At 42.6% G+C, this 25,043-nt stretch overlaps 2 protein-coding genes across 3 annotated transcripts in view; both read right to left on the bottom strand.

The window, feature by feature from the left end:
- The window catches only part of ino80 (INO80 complex ATPase subunit), a 213,158-nt gene that overhangs the window by 22,697 nt on the left and 165,418 nt on the right, over window positions 1-25,043 (bottom strand). The window lies entirely within an intron of this gene.
- LOC147800600 (chromatin-remodeling ATPase INO80-like) overlaps window positions 1-25,043 on the bottom strand; it is a 119,163-nt gene that overhangs the window by 46,547 nt on the left and 47,573 nt on the right. Inside the window, exon 7 of the mRNA XM_087135258.1 lies at window positions 11,643-11,872. Within this exon, the coding sequence (XP_086991384.1) occupies window positions 11,682-11,872 (191 nt within the window). The 3' untranslated portion in view covers window positions 11,643-11,681. The remainder of the gene's footprint in view (window positions 1-11,642; window positions 11,873-25,043) is intronic.

Below are 25,043 nucleotides of genomic sequence, written 5' to 3'. Positions count from 1 at the left end.
ACAGCCACAACTGACAGCAAAACTTTGACAATCCGCTTAACAAAAGCATGGAGAAATAAGAGACCTCCATGTTATCACAGTTTGTACTGTTTTGTGCTTAATTTACACAAATAACCAACTGCAACCTTGTTGTAGTGGAGTGTTTGCAACAAGAGGGGCCAATGAAAATGGTTGATTTGGGTGTTGGCCAAATATTCCTGTATCTAGTTGATATTTATGAACATTTGATGCAAGCTACAGTGGCAAGGCGTTCCCCTTGTGCTCACTGTCTTTCTGGAAGATCAGGACTTCTGTTGAGTCCTGTGGATAGGTGATGATGCATTTTGTGACAAACATCTAGAGTTTGTTAAGGTTTGGGGGGCACTTTCTCTTACAAATGACATGAATTGTATATTTGTGGTGATGATGAAGAAATGGTACACAAAGTTGTCTGTTGATAAACAGAAAATCCTTCCACAGATTTTACAATTTTATGCATAGAAGTTACAGTCTGTCAACAGTATCTTCATTTATTTATTTATTTTTTTTGGGGGGGGGATTACTTCTGAACATAAGAATTACTTCTGAACATTCTTACAATGTCAACAAAGACCTGTGCAAATGAATGCAACCAAGTATGACCATGTCCAATTCTGTTCCTGCGCATACTCCCCTCTTTTAAAAGGTTGCTTACAAACCTACAATGAATTACTGGATTCATACAGAGGAGAATGTGGAGAGGATATTACACAAGAATTTTAATGCAGGAAGTCAGATACAGAGGTACTCCTTTAATGAGAAATACAAATCCAAAGGACAGGCCTCTTACAGCATTCCTGTTCTCTGTGGTAAGACAAATTAACTTCTTTGTGCAGGCACCCTGGGAATCTCTTGATGAAGCAAAGTCCATTAAAATGCTATTGTTTCTTGCCATGGGCAGTCTGTGGTAATGGAGGGCTGTGGGAGGGGGCAAACACTCTGACAGCTATGCAGAGTTTCCAACTGGGATTGCTCAGAGCTGGCAACCAGGGCCAGCCACATGCACAGTTTTCAACTTTTCAGCAGCCTGCCGGCTTTAAAGGGGCGAGGAAGAAAACTGCGTGCAGTCAAGTGCAGGCCAAGCAGGTCTGCCCATACATGCAGCGGCCCCTGGATTGTTCAGAAAGTCTATCATCGGAAGTGTCAATGCGCTGACAAATACCTCGGTAGGGCCACGACTGGGGTAGCAATTCTGAGACCTGTTTTTAATAATGCTTCTAATTTCTTAACTGTCAAGGGCTGCAACACCTTGGTAATTGTATCTTGTTTCAATCATTTATCATTATTAAAGATAAACTCACGCTCATTTGAAGCAAACCTCAAAATGCAATGGAATAAAAGATGGCAGCATCTGTCTTAACATTTGCAATTTTACTCTTTCGGCTTTAACACAAATAGGCAAACCTTGAATTTGCAATATATGAATGCGTCTAATTTCCACAATGTTGTCAGCCCTGTGATTATGGCTGGTGCCATCTCCATCATGGGCCCGCAGGAAAATCTGAAGTCATAGCCTCAAGGAAGCTCCATTCTGATGCAGCCTTTGATTATCAAGCAGAAACTACGTAAACGCCCTGAAATGCTCTCTCTCTGGATTTGTTGTTCTCTTCCCTGAGTCACTCCTGAGGAAACACAGAGGCAAACCATTTGACCAACGGTCTGTGCCACCTCTCTCCAGTGTCTGCACAGATCCCAAGGTGTCGTGCAATATCTTCAACCAGCTTATTATGCTGGCCACAAGGGTCCATATCAACCACCTTCCCTGGGGGCCAATCACTGGTTGTTTCTTTTCTTTCTCACCGCCCTGGCTTCTTCCCTGCGCAGGAAATTCATCAATTCCAATTTATATGAGCTTTGAATGAAATCTCAGAGAGGGAGAGAGGCTGATGGAAGCAGGGGGGGGGAGAACAGACCAAAGATGTGACAAGTGTGTCAATGAGATTCTGTAATGAAAGAGGTCTACAGTGAGTTGGGTTGGAGTTAGGCTGGCTGATGCTGGGGCACTTCCCCCCCTTCCATCTTTGTGGCCCGGGTTCGGAACCCACTCAGGTTTTCGTGTGGATTGGGTTTTGGGTCCCTAACTGACATTTTTCTTTTATGTCTAGTTTTCTTCTAATCCTTAACACAAACACACCTCACCTTCACTGCAGTCGTAATTCCTGTAAGCTGTGCATTCTCAAGTGAGTTTATCATTAAATCTGGACTGGCATTTCTGACAGATTTCTGTTTTTAATTGGTGGGTATTATCCCCATCTGTGTTAAGACTGGGGATGGTCTAAGGTCAGAAGACACGAGAATAAGCTTGTTCAAGTACATTAGCTATACAGGACAGAATGATGGCCAACCCAATTATCTGTGCCAGCACACTTTTTGCAATGTCCCTCTTTGATATTTTGCCATTTAATTTTATTGTATAATTACAAGTGTTTATACTTGGCCAAGGAATAGTTTTACAAGCCTCTATTCCTCGTGGCCATGCCTCCATCTTTATTTCATCACGTATCCCGCTCTGTTTTTTTTCTAAACTCACTGGAGTCTACACGTATGCTGTTGAGATGAAATGAGAAGACTGAAGCAGAGGTGAGGGTAAGCACAAACTTATGCTTAAGGTTGGAAGCCAATTGTGGAAGCAGCGACAAAGGATGAGGGAAACACTACCGTAATCCTCCCCCCCCACCAAAAAAATACAGATGATTCTGTGCCTTTACGGGGTCAGTGGAGAAATAGTCTGCCATGTCTCATCAGGGTGTTGAATGCCCTTCTACGACTTCTCCTCCCTCTTTGAAATGAAGTCAGCAATGAAACCACCTCCCATCATTGGCACCTTACTATTACCTACCACTTCAGGTCATAATCAAATGACTTATTAGTCAAAACACAACTTTGTACCTGCTTGAACCATGCACCACTCAGATCACCATTTACTGTTGGTCATAGCACATCGGCACTGATTAGAGTGATTATCTTAATGAAGACTCAATTTTAGCTACGGGCAATGCCTTGTCTTTGGTGATTACCCCCCCCCCAAATAAAGACTGTCTTTAACTCTGTCAAAGTTCCAACAAATTAAATTAACTGGAATTTGATGATTGATGCTGAGGAAATCGTGTCTGTTATTATCAATACAAGTGGAATTATTATTAACCGTACGCTGCTGTTGCTGGTGAGGTAGAAAAAAATGATGCCGGTCATTGACCCCCCCACCTGTGTCAGCGCAGTGCGCAGGAGGGCATCCAGATTATTTCCGTGTGGACTGGCTCAGGAGTCTTGTCAAGGACCACCCCTATAGGCCACACTGTGAAGGGGGGAGGGCAAGAAATGATGTATAGTTTATGGCAACGACCGCCACTAAGACACACACACGTCAGTGTTCCAACAACTAGTTCACTGCACACCGATGACAACACATGCAAGGCACACAAGCCTGCAAGCGCAGTACTAAGAACGTATACCGAATCTGCTCCTGAGGATTATCCTCACGAGCAGTGAGTTTTGCCATTGAATTTGCTTCGAGATCACATACGATTTCAGAACCTTCAACAGGTTCACAAGCTCCATTATATGCTACAGCCACACTGACCAAGTCAGGTGCTTCCTTACCATGCCCTAAAATTTTTAAAATGAAAAACAGAATACGAACACATTATTTAAAGATAAACATGTAAATATGCTCAGGCAAACAAATTCTTGGTTGAAAAAAACAACAACAAACAATAAGATAATAAAGAAAAACAACAAAACAGGTGGTAATTCTCTTAGTAGTTACATGTATAACCTCTGAAGTTCTACAACGAAAACCAAAACAACAATATTTTATTGATAGTATTAGACAGCCACCACACATCACTGTTAATCCTATCTTAATGATGCTGTGCTCCCCCCTTCCCAAATCTACAAGAGACGTATCACAGAGTCGTGCTAGGATGCGGTCGGGGCCCTGTCACAACTCATTCTCACAGCTAACAATCAACTGACAACTCGATCCTGGCTAAACATTAAGACAATCACGGCGAGCGCAGCGGCTTTATTGCCAAGGTTTGGGCTGGTGACGCCAAATCCAGTCGTGAAGTAAATAGCGAGAAATCCCGTCTGGCTTCAGGTTGCCATTCTCACGCACGCAAGTTAACCTGCCGGGTAACACAGCACACTCTTAGCCAAGCTGATTCCATCAAAGACTTTCTATATCTAATAAAGTCTCGAGAACTACCACTTGGCTGATAATCTCAATATGCTCAAGTGTTTACGAGCACCTTGGAGCACATCTAAAAATTTTGATTTGCTTTTACTGTACCATAACATAATTTCTGTTACACGTCATGGGCACGGAGGGGGGTTATTTTGGGGGGTTCTAACGAAACCCCTTTTCTAATCCTTTGTGGATTAGAAATTTCCCGGGGTAGCATGCCCCTGGCCTCCCCCCAGTCTGAGGATTCCTGAAGAGGATCCCTAATCGTTGCATTTCATACCCGAGTATGCCACTGCACGTACAGTGAGTGTCACTGAATCAAGTTGAACAGGGTAATGCACTGTGTGGTTAGAAATGAAACTATTGACCGTTGCCTAATCGGCAATTAACTGCTGCCTGGCAACAATTCCTGCAGCAGATGGCGAAGGCAGAGCTTGATTCACTTTCTAATAACAACTGAACCTTTACCCACTTCTGTCCTCAGGTAGTAACTATGGGGATGGTTGCCATGGTTACAAGGGGTTAGAGAGAGGAGCTGGCAATAAATTTGAACTGAGCCAAAAGTTTTGAAAAATATTTCCCTTACTTACAGGCATGAAGCTTGGACTTTGAAAACAAGGAGGAAATTCCAATCTTCACAAGACTCTCTAACAACGTTGTTCAATTTTCAATGGCATGACATGAGGAATTCAGCTGATCCAAGGAGAAGTTGCATGCCTGTATTTAGAACTGGTAAAATTCGGACGATGACTTTGTTGTGCGGTTGAAATGCACACAAGACGCAAGCACACTATTGAGGACAAGGAAACGTACTGCAGCTTGTGTACATGGGAGGAGGTGTGTGTACGCATACAGGGGCAGAACGTGTACGAGGAGGACACCAGATGAATTGAATATGATAGGAGCATTGCTGGCTGTTGAGAAGCTAATGTATCTCAGTTTGACCAATTAACTGACAAAATGTTTGATAATATCTTTCACAAGAAATAACTTCCCTTTAAATGCTGCCAGTGTCTAACAAAAGTCAACAGAGAATAGAAAAAACTTCTAAGCTGCACTGGACTTTGTGTGGCGTCGTTCAACAAAAATTAGGAAACCGGCTGAACAGAGGGAAGATTGAAAGTGCTGAAACTGCAAAGGTGCTGGTGGGACTGCTGTAATACTAGTTAGAAATCAAATGATCACCACATTTTGATGATGGTCTGGCTTGCAAGTGGGTTTGGCTCTTTTGTACCGGTTAGCCCTATAGAAATATAAACTGAATTCTGATAACATATGTACATATATTCTGACACGGATGTTCCTTGCAATTTTTTTTCTTATGTGTATTTGATGACTTTGCCATTTTAATTAAAAGGTCCATGAAGACCTCTGTAGACAAAATATTGTTTAATATATTCACCAGTAGACAGTAACACAAAAGGGGGTTTAAAAATGGAATACAATTCCCTTTGTTGTGGTTCATTTTACTGATCCCTCAAGTGAACATTTAAATCCCAACAAATGATGGCATTATGTGTGATATACATGTACCATTTGAGAACCCCCAATTAATTATTGTCAGGTACCCTTTTGGTATGTCTGGAATGGAGAGGAACATGGACAACGGACACGCATAATTTACGTGCCTGCGGAATGTTCCAACGTAAGTTCGTGATGCCCTTGCACCCTGTAAAACGCATGTGCACACGCAGTACGACCATTGTATGGCAAATTAAGCACGAGTATATTGAATGGAATAGCCTGGGCTGATTTGGAAGCATTTCTTACCCTTCATCGTTTGCGTTTCATGAAAGCTCCTTTTCGTCTTTGTTCATAGGCTTTCTTTGATTTCCCAAAGATCGTGGGTGCAGTGTCTGACTTCTGCAATCATTTCAATTTAATTCCAAAGAGTTGTAGTGGTACATGTCTGGAAGAAAACACTGCAGCAAGAAAAGCGCACTGCGCAGTTTTGAACTCTCTGTCGGTCCTGACCATTTGGCTCTGCTCAGCCTGACTTTCCATGTCCAAATTTGTCTAAATTTCGCTTCGGTTAGAAAGTTATGCAGGCTTGTCCCATCTTTACAAGTGTTGTTGCAACAAATCTGGTCGGCATGATCTCGAAACTCACCCCAAAATTGGACTGAATTTTCTGAACTCGACCCAAGACAAGCGCTGACATGCTAGCGGCGCCCGACTATGTCTTCTCAAAGGTATGCAAATTTTCTATGTTAATGAGATACCTTTCGGGGGCAGGGCTGTTTCACCAAAAATTTGTTTTAACTTGCATCTCCTATTTATTAATCAAAACAACAACTTTACATTTTGAATAATGTTTAGAAACACACAATTTTCAATTATAACTAATAAAAAACCCTTAAAAGAAGAGTGAATTCAGAAATCAGGGAAATACAAATGCACATCATTGACTTTTGTGAAATTTTACGAACTGGCTGGTTTTGGGGGGTTTGTAATTTTTGTCTGTTAACTTTGAGTTCCACGATTCAAGTTTACTCCTGTCAAATATCCCAAACAACGTGGCACCCGTTTACAACAGTCAAAATGCAGCTTGCTTAATTTGTCTCATAAAACCCCATGGACTATTATATAAGCCATTTCTGAGTATGTGTACAATTCGTCGGTAAGGTCAATCACTACATGGTACCTATCAATGGCTGGAGTATTTCTGAAGTAAAAATAATGCATTGTTAAAATGATCATTTGTCTGGCCAACTGCTGCAGAATGAAAATAACGGTATTTTCAGGTGCAACAAATTCTTAGCACCACAGCTGCTCTTTGCTGACCTTCAAGTAAGATATTTTACATTTACTCAACAGTCCCTCGTCTGTGTTTTAGCAAGAGGCACATGATTCTGGCACTGACATGGGCCCCTAAGCTGCACAACGGTTCACTTCATTAACTTAACGGTAAAGAAATTGACCATGAAAGCAGCAAAGACCTTTCTAAGCCAATGCCTGACAGACATAAAGGAAGGAGAGTCGAGGAGGGAGGGGCAAGGGGAGAGACAAGTGTGAACAATAACACACTGCCACACATTTAATCCCTCCTTGGACTACCTAACCCTGAGGCTTATCACCCATTCCTAATCAATCTCCCTCCCTCCCACATTTGTTGAGTACCCACCAACTGCTCTCCACCTGTGCGTACCTATATATATATATATAATATGGGGAGGGGAGTCTTTGTCATGAAAGTGCCTTTTGGTTGTGTGTATCTACAGGGATGAGATTGACCAATGATAAAAATAGCAGAAAACAGCCGGGAAAAAAAAGGCATAAAGAAGCTGAACTGTGAAAATCTCCTATACTTTTGTACACAGCTAAAGAGGAAAAAAAGCTGAAATCCAAAACAAAAAAGCTGAAATCAGCTAAAAAGCTGAGATATCTCATCCCTGTATCTGGTGCTGTCTAGCAGAGTGTCGCTACACTGCCTTGCTCATGTTAGCGAGCGGGACATCATTCATGTTGCATGAGGGTGCTGTCTGCTGCCGCTCTGTGTATTGACAGCCACCCGACCGCGCGCATTCTCAAGGGAACCACGTGCACCAGCTGGAGTTCTGAGTCATCAATTTTTGTGTTCTTTTTGCATAATGTTCCTCCCCATTAAAAAAAAAAAGGGGGGGGTGTTGACTGGTCTAGCGCCGCACTACTGACAATGCAGTCCTTTAATTGCTGGAGGAACGGAGATGTATGGGCCAATAGGATTCTTATGTCCCTTGAAATTCTCTGAAGCCTAAACACTGGAGACTAACGCTGTAGAATCTAATCTGGCTTCATTTTATGTTAAGTATTACACACTCTTAAAAATTTGTAAGTACCGTCAACCATGCATTAAACATTATTTGATGAGGAATAAAACAAAATGCATGATGTTTATTGGCAAGCAAGTTCTGTCACAGAAAAATTCAAACTTCTCAGCCAGTTTCATTGGCTTTTTGACATGTTGCGGAAAAACCCAGACTCTTCTGAAATATTTCCTCTAAGAAGCCATGTGACGGGCTCTTCACTATCACAGCTCAAATGAATGCATCAACCCAACAGAGTGGGACCGTGAGATTGATTAAAACACTTTTAGTTCATCACACAAAATGACTTACGACCGGTGCGACTGGACTGGCCCCAATACGCCAGGCAGTCAGTTTGGCGTAAGTGAGCGGCCTCCGCTGCGGATGCCATGTCTCCTGCTGGCTCCACCTCAGAGAGATGAAACCAATCCATCACATTTGCTGTCTGTCAGCAAACAATAGCCTATCAGCTTAAGACTAGCTGGCCTGTGTGCATGCAAGCTTTTAGACTCAACTCTCTGACCTCAACTCCCCAACGTTCTAGCTGAAGGAACCTTCCTGCATCTTCTGAAACATATCACTGTCCAGGAAACCGAAGATGCACTCTTGGTGCTTTGACATCAAGGGGCATCAAGCTCCACAGTGGCTGGGCTCCATTCCTCAATCCTAAAAGAAATCCTCCAAAACCCTCCAGGTATATACTTCTGAATGATCTGAGGGGAGTTAGGTTAGGCTTTGTCCATAAACAACAGGGCTTCCAGAGCTCTGGGTCTAATCTCCATGTGTGCCCATGCATGCTATGAACGACCTAGCCTAGAAGTGTACCAGCACTGAATTCTTTTTTTTTGGACACAATTTTTCGGCAACTTCACTCTCTTCTTCTGTGTGGCAAACTATTTGACATCCCTGTCAGGTTAAGCACACTGAAAATTGCACTTTACACACTTAAATTACCAGAATTTCTACGTGGGATGACATCACCGTTATGCTCATGATTATGGAAATACTTAAAGAGCATAGAAACCAAAAAGGTGCCAAAATACCCTTTCCAGTAATAAACCTAACATTGAGAAATGGGGTTAACTGAGAAACAAAGGTGCATAATTAATTTGCGATCTACCAAGAAATGCCCATTATTTCCTCAGTCTGTAATGTTGTTACCATAATTGTGTTGTAGAATACACGTAGTGAGGGTACTGATTTACCTCATCTTCTCAAGATCCACACAAAAATTCTACTGAAATTTACTCTGGGATTTTTTCCCCAATTTTCATCGAAAGAGAAGTGTCTATTCTCCTAATGATCAGCATCTCATTACTCAAAGCTGTCTTTTTTCCAGTCCTGTAAGGACACGTCTTGCATCGAGGTACAATCTTAGACCGTGCTTCGATGTCCGAATCTGAAGACTGCACTTGGGGGGGAGGCAAAAATAAATCCACTGCACGATCTTGCCAGGCACCCAGGTGCGCTGTGTACTCTCCTGTGCTTAGCTTTCCCCACTCTCAACACTTAACACTAATTAAGATTTCTACCCGAATGGTGACTGTGGTAACCTCGCTAGGCTGTGAAGTTGCCAGGGAAAAAAAGAGAGAGAGAGAAGAGAAAAACAAGAGTTCTGATGCTATCAATCCACGCTTTAGCGTTAATTGAGTCGAGCGATGACCCCGTGATTGCTTATCAATATCATCTTGGACTATGTATAGTGTAGCAAACACTTTCATGGAGAATAATCTACAGCTAATTTGACTGCCATAGTTTTAAAATATGATGGGCATTAAGATACGACAATAAAAATGACAGTTAATACAGTCTGACCTTACACGGAAAACAAGTGATTTTGTTGAAATTCCCTCATCTGGACAAAACAGCACCATTCACATGTTAAAAAAAAGGGAAAAATAATTTGCTCTATCTCGGTCTGTTTACTAAACTGATAGGAATATAGGATTTACTCTATATCATGTATGGAAAAGCCAACAACCAGTTACCACTGGTGCAGAATCTAAGATCATCCAAGCAATCATGCAAACCAATTTTGTGTTCTCGAGCAAGGCAACCTACAATGACAATTTTCTTCTTTTTCAAGCCAACTGGTATGATCGGATAAGTTCAGGTGTGAGGCTTCTTTGCAATCACTGGAAAGTCCAACATATCAATGGAGAATTGTATGACACACGGCAGGACAAAAATGCATCCCTGAAAAAAAAAATCTGAAATTTACTCCTGCCTCACTCATGCTCATATTCTGGTCTTCTGAAGAAAGTACCACCTGAGGCAATAAACAACTGAAGAAATCAACCCCCCCCAACAATGAACCGCTGCCATAAATCTACTAAATTAAAGATCACACTTTCACATATCTTTCACAGTGGCAGAACAAGCAAAATCCCATTAGAAAAACTGGCACACAGAAACTCCCTAAAAGCTCCCTCTCCCAAGCAGTTCTTAGAAATGCAGGTAGTCAAGCCAAATAGGCATATTCATATTGATTCTGTGAGTCACTGACACAATTTTGGTTCACGAGTCCCCCCCTTCCCTTTCCCACTTTTATCAGTTCTAATGGAAGTGGTGCCTGACTAATGAAACTGGGCGCACCTGGTCACAGACAGACGGGATGACTTTGCTTGCTACTGTGGTTAGAGTTAGTTCTGCATCTAAGTTATGTAAAACAAGTAGTAAGTGGGATCCCATCTCCCAGGTCTGTCAATAAACTGGGAAGGGAATGTATCCGAAACTGGACATTGTGGAGGGACAAAAACTGTACGCCTATTTGGTTCCAATGAGAACAGCTCAACAGCAAAGGATAACTCGGAACAAGACTGGCATGACTGAATTTGTTTTTTAGTTTTCATTCATACTGGCCTCCACCGAGGCACCAAGCGCCACAACAAAGGCTCGGTGCAGGTGCATACTCGACCACATACACGGACCTTGTTTCAAAACCTGCACACGAATAGCATGACTCACAGGTCCTTTGTGACTGAATGTGTAAAAAATATGTTGCATGTTTGAACGACAGAAGCATGAGTGGACAATGGAATGGTCACTGAAGTGCTCTCACCCGAGTGACCTGACAACACTTTTCATGTGTTCTCCATCAAGGACTTAAGTAAAGCAAGAAACCAAACGTACTTTATAAAAATTCTGTGCTAAAACCGCAATTCGTTAGAAAGCATAAAGCATTCCATGGGTAACCACTAAGGTAAGTTCAAACAACCATGTCTGTACTCGCAAGCAGGACAATATCAAAACGGGAGATGGAGAAATCATAGCAAAAACACCTTGCTCAGGGACGACTGCCCCCAATTCCCAAGGTACATGCAGTTTTCGCCTCTAACACCCAGAGGAGTCCGGCAAAACCCAACAAAGATAACCAATTCACATCTCAGGCTTCCCATTTTAACTGGACGCTGATCTCCTTTTTGTGTTTTGCTTTTTCTAAGGCAGGGATAATTTCCAGTTGCAAATAGACGACAAATCTGGTGCATTCCCACCGTTACCGTATAAACGGAACCATGCTAATCTCTCCATTACGGTCATCCAAGGCTTACAATTACAGCTATCAGGACACGAGGTAAGAGCTATGTCCCGGTAAGAGGTTCAATTACGATCTTAACAATGCCACAATACAAATACGCGTATGTGGAACTCACCTTTTTTTTTTTTACTAGTCTTGTTGATCATTGATCTTCTCATCGTCTTGGAGACTGGTGCGAGGACACTGAACTCGAAGTTGAGGGAACCGGTGAAGGGCCAGTGGGGGCCTTGACATCCTGAGGGTCCTGGGAGGGTACCGGGCTGGGACTGGGGTTTGAATTCCGGTGTGGGGAGACTGTTGTCCCGACTGTGTCTCCAGGCATTGCCAGCGCACTGTTGCTCTTTTCTATGCACAAAGAAAAAGATATATAATGAGGCAAGGCCGTAAGTCTTAAAAACACTTAACAGCTGCGGCTTCAATATTTTGCCATTAAAATCTCACACATACATGTAAGTATGGGGGTGTTGACAATTTCAGGAAACCATGGTGAAACTGCAGAAGTTGTGGCAAAACAATTTTTTTTTCTGTTTTTTTTTAATAGCTCTACAACTGTGGTCTTTGGTGTAAAAGTACAAAGTACATTTCATCTTGTCTACATTTCTAGGCTCTGGGCAGTAAAAGCAAGAATGGAATGCAAAACAAATTTTTGATGAAATCTTTCTCAGTTAGGTGCGCATTTCTTTATAAGTTGCTGCTCAGATTTTTTTAGGACAAATTTTATAGGACAGAAAAAACAAAAACAAAAAAAGTATTTTCTATGGTCTCAAGAAAAACCAAAGAAGGGTCCTCAAGTCAGAGGGAAGAATACCCCCAAAAGAGATGTACCCTGCTCTAGCCGCTTAGAACCAAGGCTCACAAAATTTAAATCAGGGACTTCCCTGTTGGTTGGACAGCAGAGCGGAAAAAAAATCTTCTTAAAACATTTATTGTGGTAAATTGTTGGTTGGCGGATCTGAGACTTCTCAAAATAAAAAATCTTATTTTTTTTTTCAGTTCTGATACCGGAAGGACGGCGGATCCAAGCCCAAACTTAAAAAAAAACAACTTTTGTCTTATGACCTCTCCTTGAAGGAAAGCAATCTCAGATATTTTATGCGATGTTTTGGGGAATGACAGCCATCAAGTCATGAGACTGGCATCAAAACAACTCCTCACATCAAGTGGACACACTTTTGACTTTACAAGTCCCACTTCCCTTCCCCATTTTGACATCTGCTCTGCGCTACACCTGTGACTTTAGTTTCTATTCGCATTGTGCACCCCGAGTCTTAAAATGTTCTATACATGACCCTGACACATTTCCGAGTAACTTCAGCATTTCTACCCCAGGGCAAAATTTGTTTTTCAAGTACCGGTATATGCAATGACCAGGTATTCCAAAACAGACCAAAGAAAATATGGGAACTGGTCATATTTTGAAAACAGTGTTCCTCCCTAAAAAAAAAAACCAAACTAGGTTGGCAAAATCTGCCCAAACAAGTACGCATGAACCCGACTTTGTGCGGCATAAATTATTAAGAGTGGCCACGCAGCAATGCATAGGGACCCCCCCTTCGCTTAAGCTTGCCATAATTCAATTATCATTCACCCCAGCCGATCGATTTTTATCGCCTTGTACTTTAGATGGGGGTCCATGCCATATGCAGGCCCTTTTATGACTGTTTAGTTTGGGTTGCACAAGGGCGGATCCAAGACCAAATTTTCTGGGGGGGGGGACATTTTGGGGGGCTAAAAAGTTGGGATTTTTGTTGCCTTTTATGGCCTTTGCGAGGGTTGAGGCTACATTTTGAGGCTTCTTACACCCTTTAGTTTAAGAACAAAGGGAAATGAAATGGACTGAAGATTCATCTGTCATTATTTCCCCCCCCCCCAATTTTCGCTCCTTTTGGCCCTTAGGGACGCTGTTGTGATTTCTCCTAATTCCAATGCCGCGACTGGTCACTTTCTATAGCTCCATTGTATCTTGTTTGTTTCAGTTTCATTATATATGCTGTTTTTCCATTTAACCGAACCACAGGATTTGTAATTGGGCAACTCTTCCCCACCAAGTGCTGGTGCATGATTATTAAAAAATCACATCAACTTGCACCTTAAAGAACACAACAATTCCGTGATTATTAAATAACCTGTTAAGTCGTCCTTTCATTTGATTAGACCGGATTATGTGGAAGCCAGAAAACGGTTTTGGGGGATTTGGGTGTCGCATTTAAAGGAATCTCGAAAATGAGATAACAAAAATGAAAAAAGAGATAAATCTTCTTGTCACTTTCGTCTTGTCAATTTTCTGTCAACCCCTCCCCCCAGGAATAGGGTAAGGGGGGCTTAACGATCAGAGGGTGTTGCAACATCCATGTTATTCAAGCCCCAAAGATGTTAAAACAGCATCTTCCCTTCCCCCCCCCAAAAAAAAGCAAACAGCCTACAGGTATGGGGGGGGGGATGCGGAGGTAATAGATGGAAACATACGCAACGGAATGCACACACTCGGTCTGACCGAGGCAATAGGCATGGCTGTCTTTCAGAGACCACAAAAACCACAACGCGGCCCGCCTGATTCACTGGGCTTGCTATCTTTAGTCAAGGGCTTAATGCTGCTAATCGGGTGTAATGTTATTGTAAGGGATGCCTTATATCCACGTGAGAAACTGGATGGTCTACCTAGAGGGGGAAAAGGGGGAGGGGGTCGAGGAGGGGAGACAATTGGCTCACAGGTCTTACACCAATGGGAGTTAATTCACTTTTTAGAAACACACTTAAGAGCACTGCAGCTAATCCAATGTGTAAGAGATGACAAGTTGTTGACTTTAATTTTCCCTCGCTGATCTTTCTCTGGCTCTATCTGAACACTGTATCTCTCATTATTACGACTGTAAAATATCCAATTTGAATATCCAACCAAATATATATGCATTAAAAGTGTTTGGTATTGTTGCTGTCATTTCAGTCTATGTGGCCCTTTTTCTTGGTCTGTAATTGAAATTATGAAAGAGTGTTGGAATCGAATCCCTCACAAGTCACTTCACAAGACGAGTTACAAGTCCCTTCACCAGGCCAGTAACAAGTCCCTTCACAAGTCCAGTTACATTACAAGTCCTTTCACAAGGCCAGTTACAAGTCCCTACACAAGGCCAGTTACATGTACAAGTCCCTTCACAAGGCCAGTTACAAGTCCCTACACAAGGCCAGTTACAAGTCCCTTCACAAGGCCAGTTTTAAGTCCTTTCACAAGGCCAGTTATAAGTAACAGGGTGAACAATGCCAAAAGATTGCTTTTGTTAGTCATTTGAATAGCTTGTGAACTGGCTTAAGACAAACTGACTTGTGATGGACTTGTGATGGATTTACAGGGACTTGTGATGGACTTGTGATGGATTTACAGGGACTTGTGATGGACTGTTAAGAAGCTCTGTCCCATTCTGTGTATTTTTTAGTTAATGTACTAACTTGCTCAATCGCATCCTTTTGACACAGGCATGGAGCCCCTTCACAAAAAAGCAAAGCTGAGACTCAATTCTAGGGGAAATGTTTACAAGTACTCTTGAGGTTCATCATATGAAGTCAATGCCCCAACTTGCATGCTGGGGGAGGGTCGGAGTGCCTAAACCTCAGTTTGGTTGAAAACAAAAACAGATCTACACTCCAGTCTTTTCACCAGCTGTCCCCAAATTGTAAAAGTGACCCAATCCCTGAGTCAAAGACTGAAAAGGAGGCTCCACTTTTGATTCTTTTGAGCTACAGAAACAATTTCCCTGGCTGTTACACAACTGCAAAGTGTAAAAAGGAGCTACCACTGATCCACCAGACAGAATCACTCTGATCACTGGTGAAAATGCCGTTTATGACCCGAGGTCCTCCGGCCAATTTTAATAGTTTCTCATTCCAACGGCTTTTGGAGGAGAACCTCTACACAGTCCGCCTCAGCTGGGCAGACCTGATACTCATTATTAGCCAAAGACGTCATCAGCTGGTGTTGGCGGTCGGGCCTTTGGAAACCTGCAGTGTATGCGTGCAGCTACAATGTAGAACTGTACCCATGGAGCAGAAAAACGGTGAGACAGAAGAGAGAGGAGATGACGAAGGGGGGGGAGCAAAATGCCTGGAGGACGCATGAAAGTCCAGTCTGGATCCCCCCGGAGATTTTTTCTAGCGAGTTATCTCATTAATTCATGTCACGGGGAACCACTTCCCCTTGGATACAACAGACACAATCAACCGCAATCATCATGTGGACGGACAGAGTCACCATTCATCTGTCTGCTGTTAACCCAGATCTCTTATTATTCAGTCATTTTCGAGTGAATGAGTCTTCTGGAGAAAACGATTCTTGGGCGAAGGTATTGTCAGAAATGTAAATTCAAAATTAATCTTCAATCACTGTTTATACATGTACATACATGTAGAGTATGTTCAAATATGGTACAGGGTAAATAGAAGTTGGCCAGGTTCTTTACAAGATGAGAATGAAACCTAAATAAATTCCTACACCACAGTTCTTGTACTCATTCAGGCTTCATATCAATGTTAAGACAGGTAAACAACATTTTACTTAGTATCTTAGCTGGTATTCCACCTGCCTGTATATACATGTATGAAGATATCCTCTCCAACTAGAACAACAAACCGCAAAAAAGGACTACTCCCAATGAGTTCTCAATCTCTAGCCCATTTTGGAATCTTAACTGACTCATTATCTCCCTTTGTTACATTTTGTATTCCTCTCCACTACACTGGATTAGCAGCATTACTTCTGTATGGTTTATCCGCCAGCTAGGCTGCTGGCACCTCCAGCAAATAAGCCTTTTGCGAGTTAAATTTGAATAAAATCTGGTGCACTGAGTTATCTGACTGCACATAAACATAACAATTTGAATTCTCCAGACTAAAGACACTGTTGCTATACCTCATGATTTGGGGCAAGCTTTCACATAGCGACCACCATCTCTGGAATGGACTGGTTCCGTTGTGCCCTTCTTATCCTTTGAGAACAGTGTATTGTTGCAAGGCGTCTCTTATGTAACTAAGGAAAAGCTTGCCCCGAATCATGATGTATAGCAGCAGTGGTTTTAGTAAGGACAATTCAAGTTGTTATGTTCATGTGAATTTAAAGAACTCAGTGTACAAGATTTGGGTCAAAGTTAACTCGCAAAAGGCTTATTGGCCCCTGCAAGCAGTGCTGACTTGCCTCTCTCTGGGGCCTGCGCACATGCCTTCCTCTCCAAGGTGCACTCCTTGCTGCCAGCAGAGGCTATGTTCCGAACCCCCCCCCCCCAGCTATTCAGTCATCCTCCTGGGTCCTATCATTATCTATCTCTTCTCTGTCTCTCGCCCCAAATCTCCCTAATGCAAGGGTCCAATTTATACAGGCTAAACTGTGACAAACCACTCTACCGTTAAATCTTAATCTTTTCCTAAGGTCTCTCGGGCCCTGGTCAAGCCTGTTGACTGACTGTTGGGAATGACCCGGTCTGCCAGTTCCCACAGCTGTTATTTGGACAGTCCAGGAAACACACTAATGCATCAGTTTTTAGGTATTAGGCAGTTTTAGGTCTTTCAAGAGCACTTCCTCGTATATGAAAATTTAAGTACTACTCTGTTTGGAATACTTAACATTATTTGCACTTAAGAAAACTGAAGAAATTTCACTGAAATTCCTACAGGAGGGGAAAAAGACAGCCCTTGAAATTAGTCTGACTCATATTGCTTTTCTTTTATAAAAATGTACACAAAATAACGCAACAGTTGTTTACATTCAAAATAAACAAGAATGTTTCAGTTATGCTCCATGTTCTTCACAGACTTCCCATCCTACCAGTGGGCTCAGAGATGCTCATTAATTTTTGGCACCCTCAGAAAAATTATGAAAACTATATGCATGACACAGCACCTGTGATATGATCTGGCAAATTGGATTAATATCCACGCACATCCCTGAACAGACAGCCAAGTGAAGACATCTCATCTACAATTATGCACTGCTAACTACACCCGTAAATGTGCTGACAGAGACAGGTGACAACTACAAAACTTGTACTTGGACCTTTTTTTTTAGCTGATTAATGCCTTACTCCTATGAGATATTAAGTCTCTGAACTTTTGCATACTGGTTTGTTAAAAATGAAAACAAAAAAAAGCTAAGCTAAAACTCCAATTTATGACCAGATGCTCCAACCACATTACAGAGAAAATTTTCCAAAACAGACGATCAAGCCTTTCTGGAAAGGCTTGAACATGCTTTTTAGGTTAATTGCAGCGCTGCCGTGCGAATACAACAAAGTGAAAAGCTAATTTTGACCAAGAATTATTGCTTGCCCGTGCATTACTCGAGACGTTGGGTTACATCTTGAAGGAGCCCTGCCAGTGGGATGGAGCGGGGAGCCCCTGATGTTAATTATTTGTGTCATCCCGGCCCCTGGATCTGGCGAAATATTGATAAGTGTAATGGGGACCAGCGGGAGGGGCTGCTTGAGAGGGGAGCGAAGAGTTCGAGTAGAAAATGAGAGGAAGAGGAGTTGGGGGGAGGGGGGGAAGGTTGGGTGTGTGTGTGTGTGTGAGAGAGAGACAGCAAAGAACTGAATCTGATAACACGCAAGGATGCATCACAAATTAAATTTCTCCCGCATCGCTCGTGAGAGCATGCGGAGAATGCTTTCATGCTAAGGGAGCTGTCTTCGATCAAGTCCAACGCATCGAGGGCTGTGAAAGTGTAGATATCCACCACCCGTGTGAGTGAATGGGAACATTATCCATTATGATGCGTACTTCCCAGCTAATTATGGCTGACAGCCAGCGGTCAAAGAAGCCAATTTTTTTTTTGTTTTTTTTGCCTCTGCACAACGATGTTCTTCACTGAAAAGCTTCACTGGGGATCTGCATATTGGTTAAACACGTGAATGCACATGAACACACATCACGTTGCCAAGGCTGTATAATCTGGTCATCGACAGGCCAACCACCATTGTAAAATTTGCTTACTGTCCATCACAGATCTGATCCGAAAACTGAATGAAATCAGTTTTGGGATAAACTGCCGGTCTGTTGGTTGGGTAACCACTCAGTTCCTGGATGTGCTTATTGCCACCTAATAAGAATTTCCAGCTGTAATCACATTTCTGGCAAGACCTCATTTAATGCTCATGACAAGGTCACTGTTGTCAACATTGGAAACCTCCAAACTCTGTTAAACTTCCTACAACATCCACCAGGTGAAAGAATTTGCAGGACCGAGGAAGGTACAATGGGCAAAATAAATTATCAGGCACACAACTTGGACTTGGACAGAAAACAAGGAAACTCCAATCATTACAAGACTTTCAATTTCAATGACATGAAAGTGGGAAGTGAAAAATGAGGATATCAGCTGGTCCAAGGAAAAGTTGCATGCCTGAGTTATGAGGGAGGGCAATGATGCGAAAATATGCAAAAATGTGAAAACAATAAAACACACCATTTCAAATTATGTTACAACGCCCCAATCCCTATTTAGAAATACTGAAACAACTCTCTAGGTCTCTGCTTTTCTTGTTTGGTCTCCAAATTTTCAGTTCCTTCATTTTAGCCTACACCCCCAGTACACATTTACACACCATCACAGGGCAAATTTTAACTATCGATGTGAAGTCTATTCATCATTGCTTTGTTGATCTTTACATACAGTATTATGATACTGACTGCCTCTGTGACAAGCAGACAATGGCATTATAAAGGTCAAAACATTCTCATCCAATCACAGTTCCCTTCTCTGACTATGAGGGCTCGGGTAATTCAGTGCCCTCTCCCTCCCTCCAAACCCCCCCCCCACCCCACTACATCATAACAAACACTGGATCTCAATGTTTGTCGGGTTACACAGATTGGCTCCAGCAATGTCTTCCCACGATGCCTATCCCCAGTCGTCAACAATACCAGGGGTGACTCAAATGGTCCTAACTTTCAGGTGGGCACGCAGATGACAATGAAAGGCTAATCTCTGAGCTACAGTAGCAGGGCAGTAAGCCCACACTTAATACTGCTTAGCAGTCAACCTGTTAAACCTTGCCAAACACATCAGGAGATTTTTTCCCACGACCCCCAGAGAGGGAAGGACTTTCGGTCTGGTGTAATGCCTGAGGCATGCATGACCTATTAACAATGCCCGATTTTTTTTTTTAAATGTGTGAAACTGCCTTAAGTTAAACTCCCAGACACGTAGAACCAAATTTAACATACATCCCCAAAGTCACTCCTACAGAAGCTTGAGTTAAATCAATTTACGTTTCAGGGAAGTGGTAACAGTTATGAGATGCAAATTCATATGCTTTTATCATGTTTACAAGCATTCCCCCCCCCAAGCAATTTGCTGATTCACCACGCAGCCCCGACCTCCTCATATCACTGGCTTGTCTGTCTACACTGCACTCAATGCACTGACCTGTGCCTCTCCCCTATACTGGAAGCTGTTGCCATGGCAAACACAAAGCAGACACAAACCGTGACTGCAAACCATTCCAGATCGTTCCTCGTCCGCTGCCAACGACTTTAGTCTTCCTCTTTTCAACAGTCCCACACTCTAATCTCCACTACCTCCAAATAAAAATCTGAAGTTTCTCATTTACACAAAACATTCCAGATTGGACATTCCCTCTTATAATACCTCAACATTTGTTCGGGCAATCCTTTTTACGGATGCATCTCATTCAAACCTGAAACAAGGGACAGGAATTCCACTGAATTCTCAATAGAAGCAACAGGGTGGCCCCCATGGATACTTCATGCCTAATTTAACATCCTCAAAGGCCAGCTTACAACAGATTTTAACACAAATGATGCCACCCCTTACAACCAGTGTAATACTAGCTACCAACTTCAAAGACACTGCTCGCTTTTTGTAACTGTTAAGCTTGTTGTAGGTACACAGCATAGGTCTCAGGTGTTTGAGCAATTACATGGCACACACATGGCCAGAATGTCTACTAACACATTGGCAGCCTTGTACAGCAAGCTGCCTAACAACAGTACCACAGTACCGGGTTTATCAATGAAATCGGCAGTGTCAGTCACCCATACTGACAGCTGGTAATTTACAACGGTGTATCTGCGGCACTCATTTCCTCGCTCTAGTGGAACTCAGGCTCAACGTGTGTGCCTGTCTCGATAGCGTGCGCCTCAGAATCTGCCTAACTCTGAGCCAGGGATCATCTCAACACCAATTCAATTCACCGTACCTCTCCTCGTCAGTGCATGCTTATGAGGACTTTTCTGTGCTGTAACAAGACACTGCGTGAATGAATAACAACCATATCAATGGTTTATTCTTTTTTTTTAGTTGAAAAGGAGACTACAGGATATGAAGCAGACTGACAACTATGTACGGGCTTTGTTTTATTAATGTCGGGGGGGGGGGGTGAATCCCTTTGTCAAATTTGAAAGGCAATTTTTCCCACCTGAAACTGTCCAGGCATGCTGTACATGTACATCAGGTGTTACGTTGAACAATTTCCACAGAAACCAAGAATAGTTGCTGGCCCATTTAGCAGAGTGGAAATTCCCGGAAGCATTGGCTAAATGATTGCTTCCGACTGCAGGATATGCCTGTATTCCCTTGTTAGATGGTCTTGTCAAGAGGGATCTTTTTTTTTTCTTTTCAAAAAACAATTTCCGCAGGGGGTAGCCGAGGTTGGTGTTTTGGGGTGAGACTGCATTTCTGAAGCAGTTGGACTTTGTTTCCTTATTAACTGTGTGGCTTGGGACAATTTCGAGTGGACTCCACAGCACTGGATGCGAGACAGGGTCAAGCCCTATACTTGGCTTTCACTAACACAAGCGCTTGCTCTGGTTTTGGTCGCGAACTGTCCTGAAGACTGCAGACCCCAACGGCTGGGGTCGGGCCAGGGGTTGCAGTGGGATAGGGGTTGAGGTGGGACAGGAAGCAGACATGAAGTACTGCCATGCCTCTGCTTTATTGACTGCATGCTGATCCATTGCCTTCAACCCCTCCAAATGTTGGTCTTTATTATCTATAGGTAATGTCATTCGCTAATTGCAGCTCAAAGGTTATGTAGTATGAATAGACACAAACAGGTGAATTCTAAAGCTAATCATAAACTGCTGAGGAAATTGAACTTCATAGCCATCTCGTCGGCAATGGCTACGCTACTTTCAGAGTACAGGAAATCATACAAAACTTTAAAACCCTGCGACACATTTCTACTTCTTTTTTTCCGCCAGTTTTTATTTTTGTAATCAATCTCCATTTCATCAAAACTCTTTGGGCTGTAAAGATCCCTCAAAGGCCCTCAAGAAAAATAAAACCTACTTGTACATTTACAATGCTTGCGAAATTCTCAAAGTCAAAAGCTCTTTCATAACTCGTTTTCAGTTGCAGTTTCAATTCATTTCTGTGTATGTTAGTTTCCACTTTATTCATGAGAAGGTTTGTTGGACAAACTATCTGTTGACATTGTGTTACAAAACACCATGTTTAAGGAGACAGTGGACTACGTCCCAGCATCAGCCCTGGATTCCAACACTGCTGCACAGACATTCAAGTTGAAAAGCAAATGCTCCAGAAACAATTTCCCTCTCTCATTCAGAAAAAGACATTCTTCTTTAAGACTGACCCTAAAAAAAATACACATTTAGACCGTGCAAGGTGGTTTGATCTGGAACTTCTCATAAATGTTACACCGCAGGAATCCCGCAGCCTTCCGAAACTTGGTCTTTTAGTGGTAACTTTATGCTTGGTTCTTGGTTAGAGTTGACTCTTGAGTGGGGATCAAAACAGCCATAAACCATTAAGTTTCAGCGGAAATAGCAATATAGTACTGCTGGGTGTAAACTCTCAAATTTAAAACAAACATACAGTTTTTGTGTAATCCCAAAGTACAGAATATGACAGCATGGCTTCTCAGCTGCAAAAAGGGGCAAAAATCATACATCCAGATTCTTCGTTTTAAATAGCCCATCCACAAGTATAATTTGACAGAGTTGCCAGTAAAGGTGCTGGGTCATGGGTCACCTGTGTCCATCAGGCTGAGTGCAATACCCTATGATGATTGGATTTTACAGACAAAACACACCCTGTGCCGAATGGGTTTTACAGAAAAGGCTTCAACCGCAGTAGATCAGTTCTGCCTGACCACTGTGGACACCAAAAGTACTGTGCGCAGTCACAACGGCTCACGCAGAAGAACCAGCACCTAGCTAGCTCGCCAGCCCCAGCCTGCTACAAGCAGCACTAGTTAGGGTGGGAAAAATGCAGAGAGCGGCAAGCATGCCAACTATGTCAGCAATGTACAGGGCCACTTCCTCACAGCTGTCACAGAGTCAAGGATGGGAACGGCTTGCCAAGCTCCACCCCCCTCCATCTCTATCTTATGACATCATGATTGGTGGATGGACTGGCTTCTGGTCTTGAGAAAACGGTTGAGGGGTCCCTTCTGTAAACTCCTCTTGACAGAATCCCATCTTGGATGAGGCAAAGCTGAGGAGCCTCGGTCAGTTGAGGGATGGGGGGTTTGGGTGATGGAGGTTAGGGGAGGGGTAATGCCAACAGGATGTCAACCATGAAGGTTTGGCAGTGTATGGAACCTCTTGTCAAATCTGACAAATATGACTTCCACTATCGACACAGGATCCATCTCATGACACTTTTGAAGCAGGATGTTGCTGTGTCCCATCCAAAAAAAGACAGACAGATGCAAAAGGAATCTGCCCACCTCTTTTGTGCTTCCTGATTGATAAATTTGTTTGGTTCATCTGGCTCAACTTTTTCCTGCTTTTAATTTGGACAAGAACATCTGCTCCCCTTAAACGATTACCCTGTGAATTATTCATGAATTTCAGAACCAGCTGGGGGGGAGGGTCAAGGTTGAACAACCTGCAGGTCTGGCCTATGCCGGCCAGCACCTGTCCATTATGGTGATTAGACCTCTTGAATTATGCATGGCCTTAGAAAGAGGACAGGATACATGAACTGATGTGTATGCTCAGAGGTGGAATTATACAAGGTGACCAACATTTCCATTTATTGCTCTCAGTGAAATAATGCTTTTGAAGAATTTTCAATGAGTGTATGAGCTAACTTGTGAATAATAGTATAACTTATCAAATAAATGATATCAAAATTGAGCAACTGTGCTTTCCTATAGGCCTACACAATTTTTAAAAAGTCCTAGAGTTTAAGTATTTAAACTAGGAAATGTTGCGGTGATGACAAAATGGAACAAAAAGGCACATTCTTCCCCCAAAAGCACTTTTCCCAACACTGAGAAGACGCAACTGAGAGGAACTGCCACACAATGAAAGAAAAGGCAACATACAAAGTCCCCGTGTAAGTTCAATTACAAAAAAACAACGAGCTGCTTGAGTGGAGAGGGGTGGGCAAATTTAAAAGGAGGGGGGGAGAATCACTGAAACAACCTGATGAGACTGTCAGTCTGTTGGTCCACATGATTACTCTGGGGCATCATTGGCTTAACCATTACCATGGTAACGGTGCACATCTCTGGAATCTTCTTTGTGAATGAGCATGAATGTGTGCGACTCGTGCGTTGGGCATTATCGTGATGCGTGTCATGCCATGAAGCAAGTATCACCGACAAGCACAGAGTGACTGCATCGATGGCAGGATTAATTCCAACATTCTCCCCAACACATGTTGGCTTACTCTGAGGTATGAAATTGAACACAAAGCATGTGCACAAATGTCATAACGTTGAAAGGAACAAAATGAGAGATTATTTGCTATGTAGCTATTTATATAACTCTGCACAATACAGACTGCAGGTTGCTAAGTTGGATTGTGGTCTTCTGGGGGGAGAGGAGAAACTGAAGATGTCTGTTTGGATTTTTGTTTCTGATTGCTTCATCAACTGTGTTTTTGTGGCAATTGAGAATACGTTTGCAGTTCAACATCAAATGCATCATCTTATCAATGTTTATCTTCATCCTTCAGTTCCTTCAATATCTGTGGAACAAACAACCTGTTTTGAGGTTAGGATTGAAAGAGGTTTTTTCTTGGCGTTTTACTGACATTTTATGCATAGCTGTGTTCACACCAGGCTACAATATAATGCCCCAAAATACATTTTTGAAAAACAATCCTGCAGTCAGTGAAAACTGCAAAATCTCAGCGGTAACAAAGGATAAAAAAGTCAGTGCACCCAATCCCACAAGCAGAAACCTTGATTGTCATTCAAATGCAAAAGGAAGCACCCGGGGCCGTGCCCTGGCAAATCCATTCCGAAGAAACATATCCCGACATATTGCTGAAGATGGCACTGCAGTACATTCTTCCCCCTCCCCCCCCCAGGTTCAATAATCCGTTACAACACGGTAACGTGTGGAATTATTCATTGTCTGTCCCCGCCAGTTGGTGACTCACTACTTTACAAGATGACGATATAAAAAGGGGAGGGGGAGGGAAAAAATGAGGAAAAACTACTCCAGAGTCATGTATTTGGGCCAAGCAGTACCGATATATTCAAGACGGCCGAGGGCACGACAACAGTGCTGGCATTGTTCCAATACAGACACTCAC

This window comes from Acanthaster planci, linkage group LG01 (genome assembly GCF_054643075.1).
Source record: "Acanthaster planci isolate LZ-2023a linkage group LG01, COTS_SCS, whole genome shotgun sequence".
In the NCBI taxonomy this organism is placed as follows: domain Eukaryota; kingdom Metazoa; phylum Echinodermata; class Asteroidea; order Valvatida; family Acanthasteridae; genus Acanthaster; species Acanthaster planci.
Note: the sequence above shows the minus strand (reverse complement) of the source record. Positions and strands in the feature narration are given on the sequence as shown.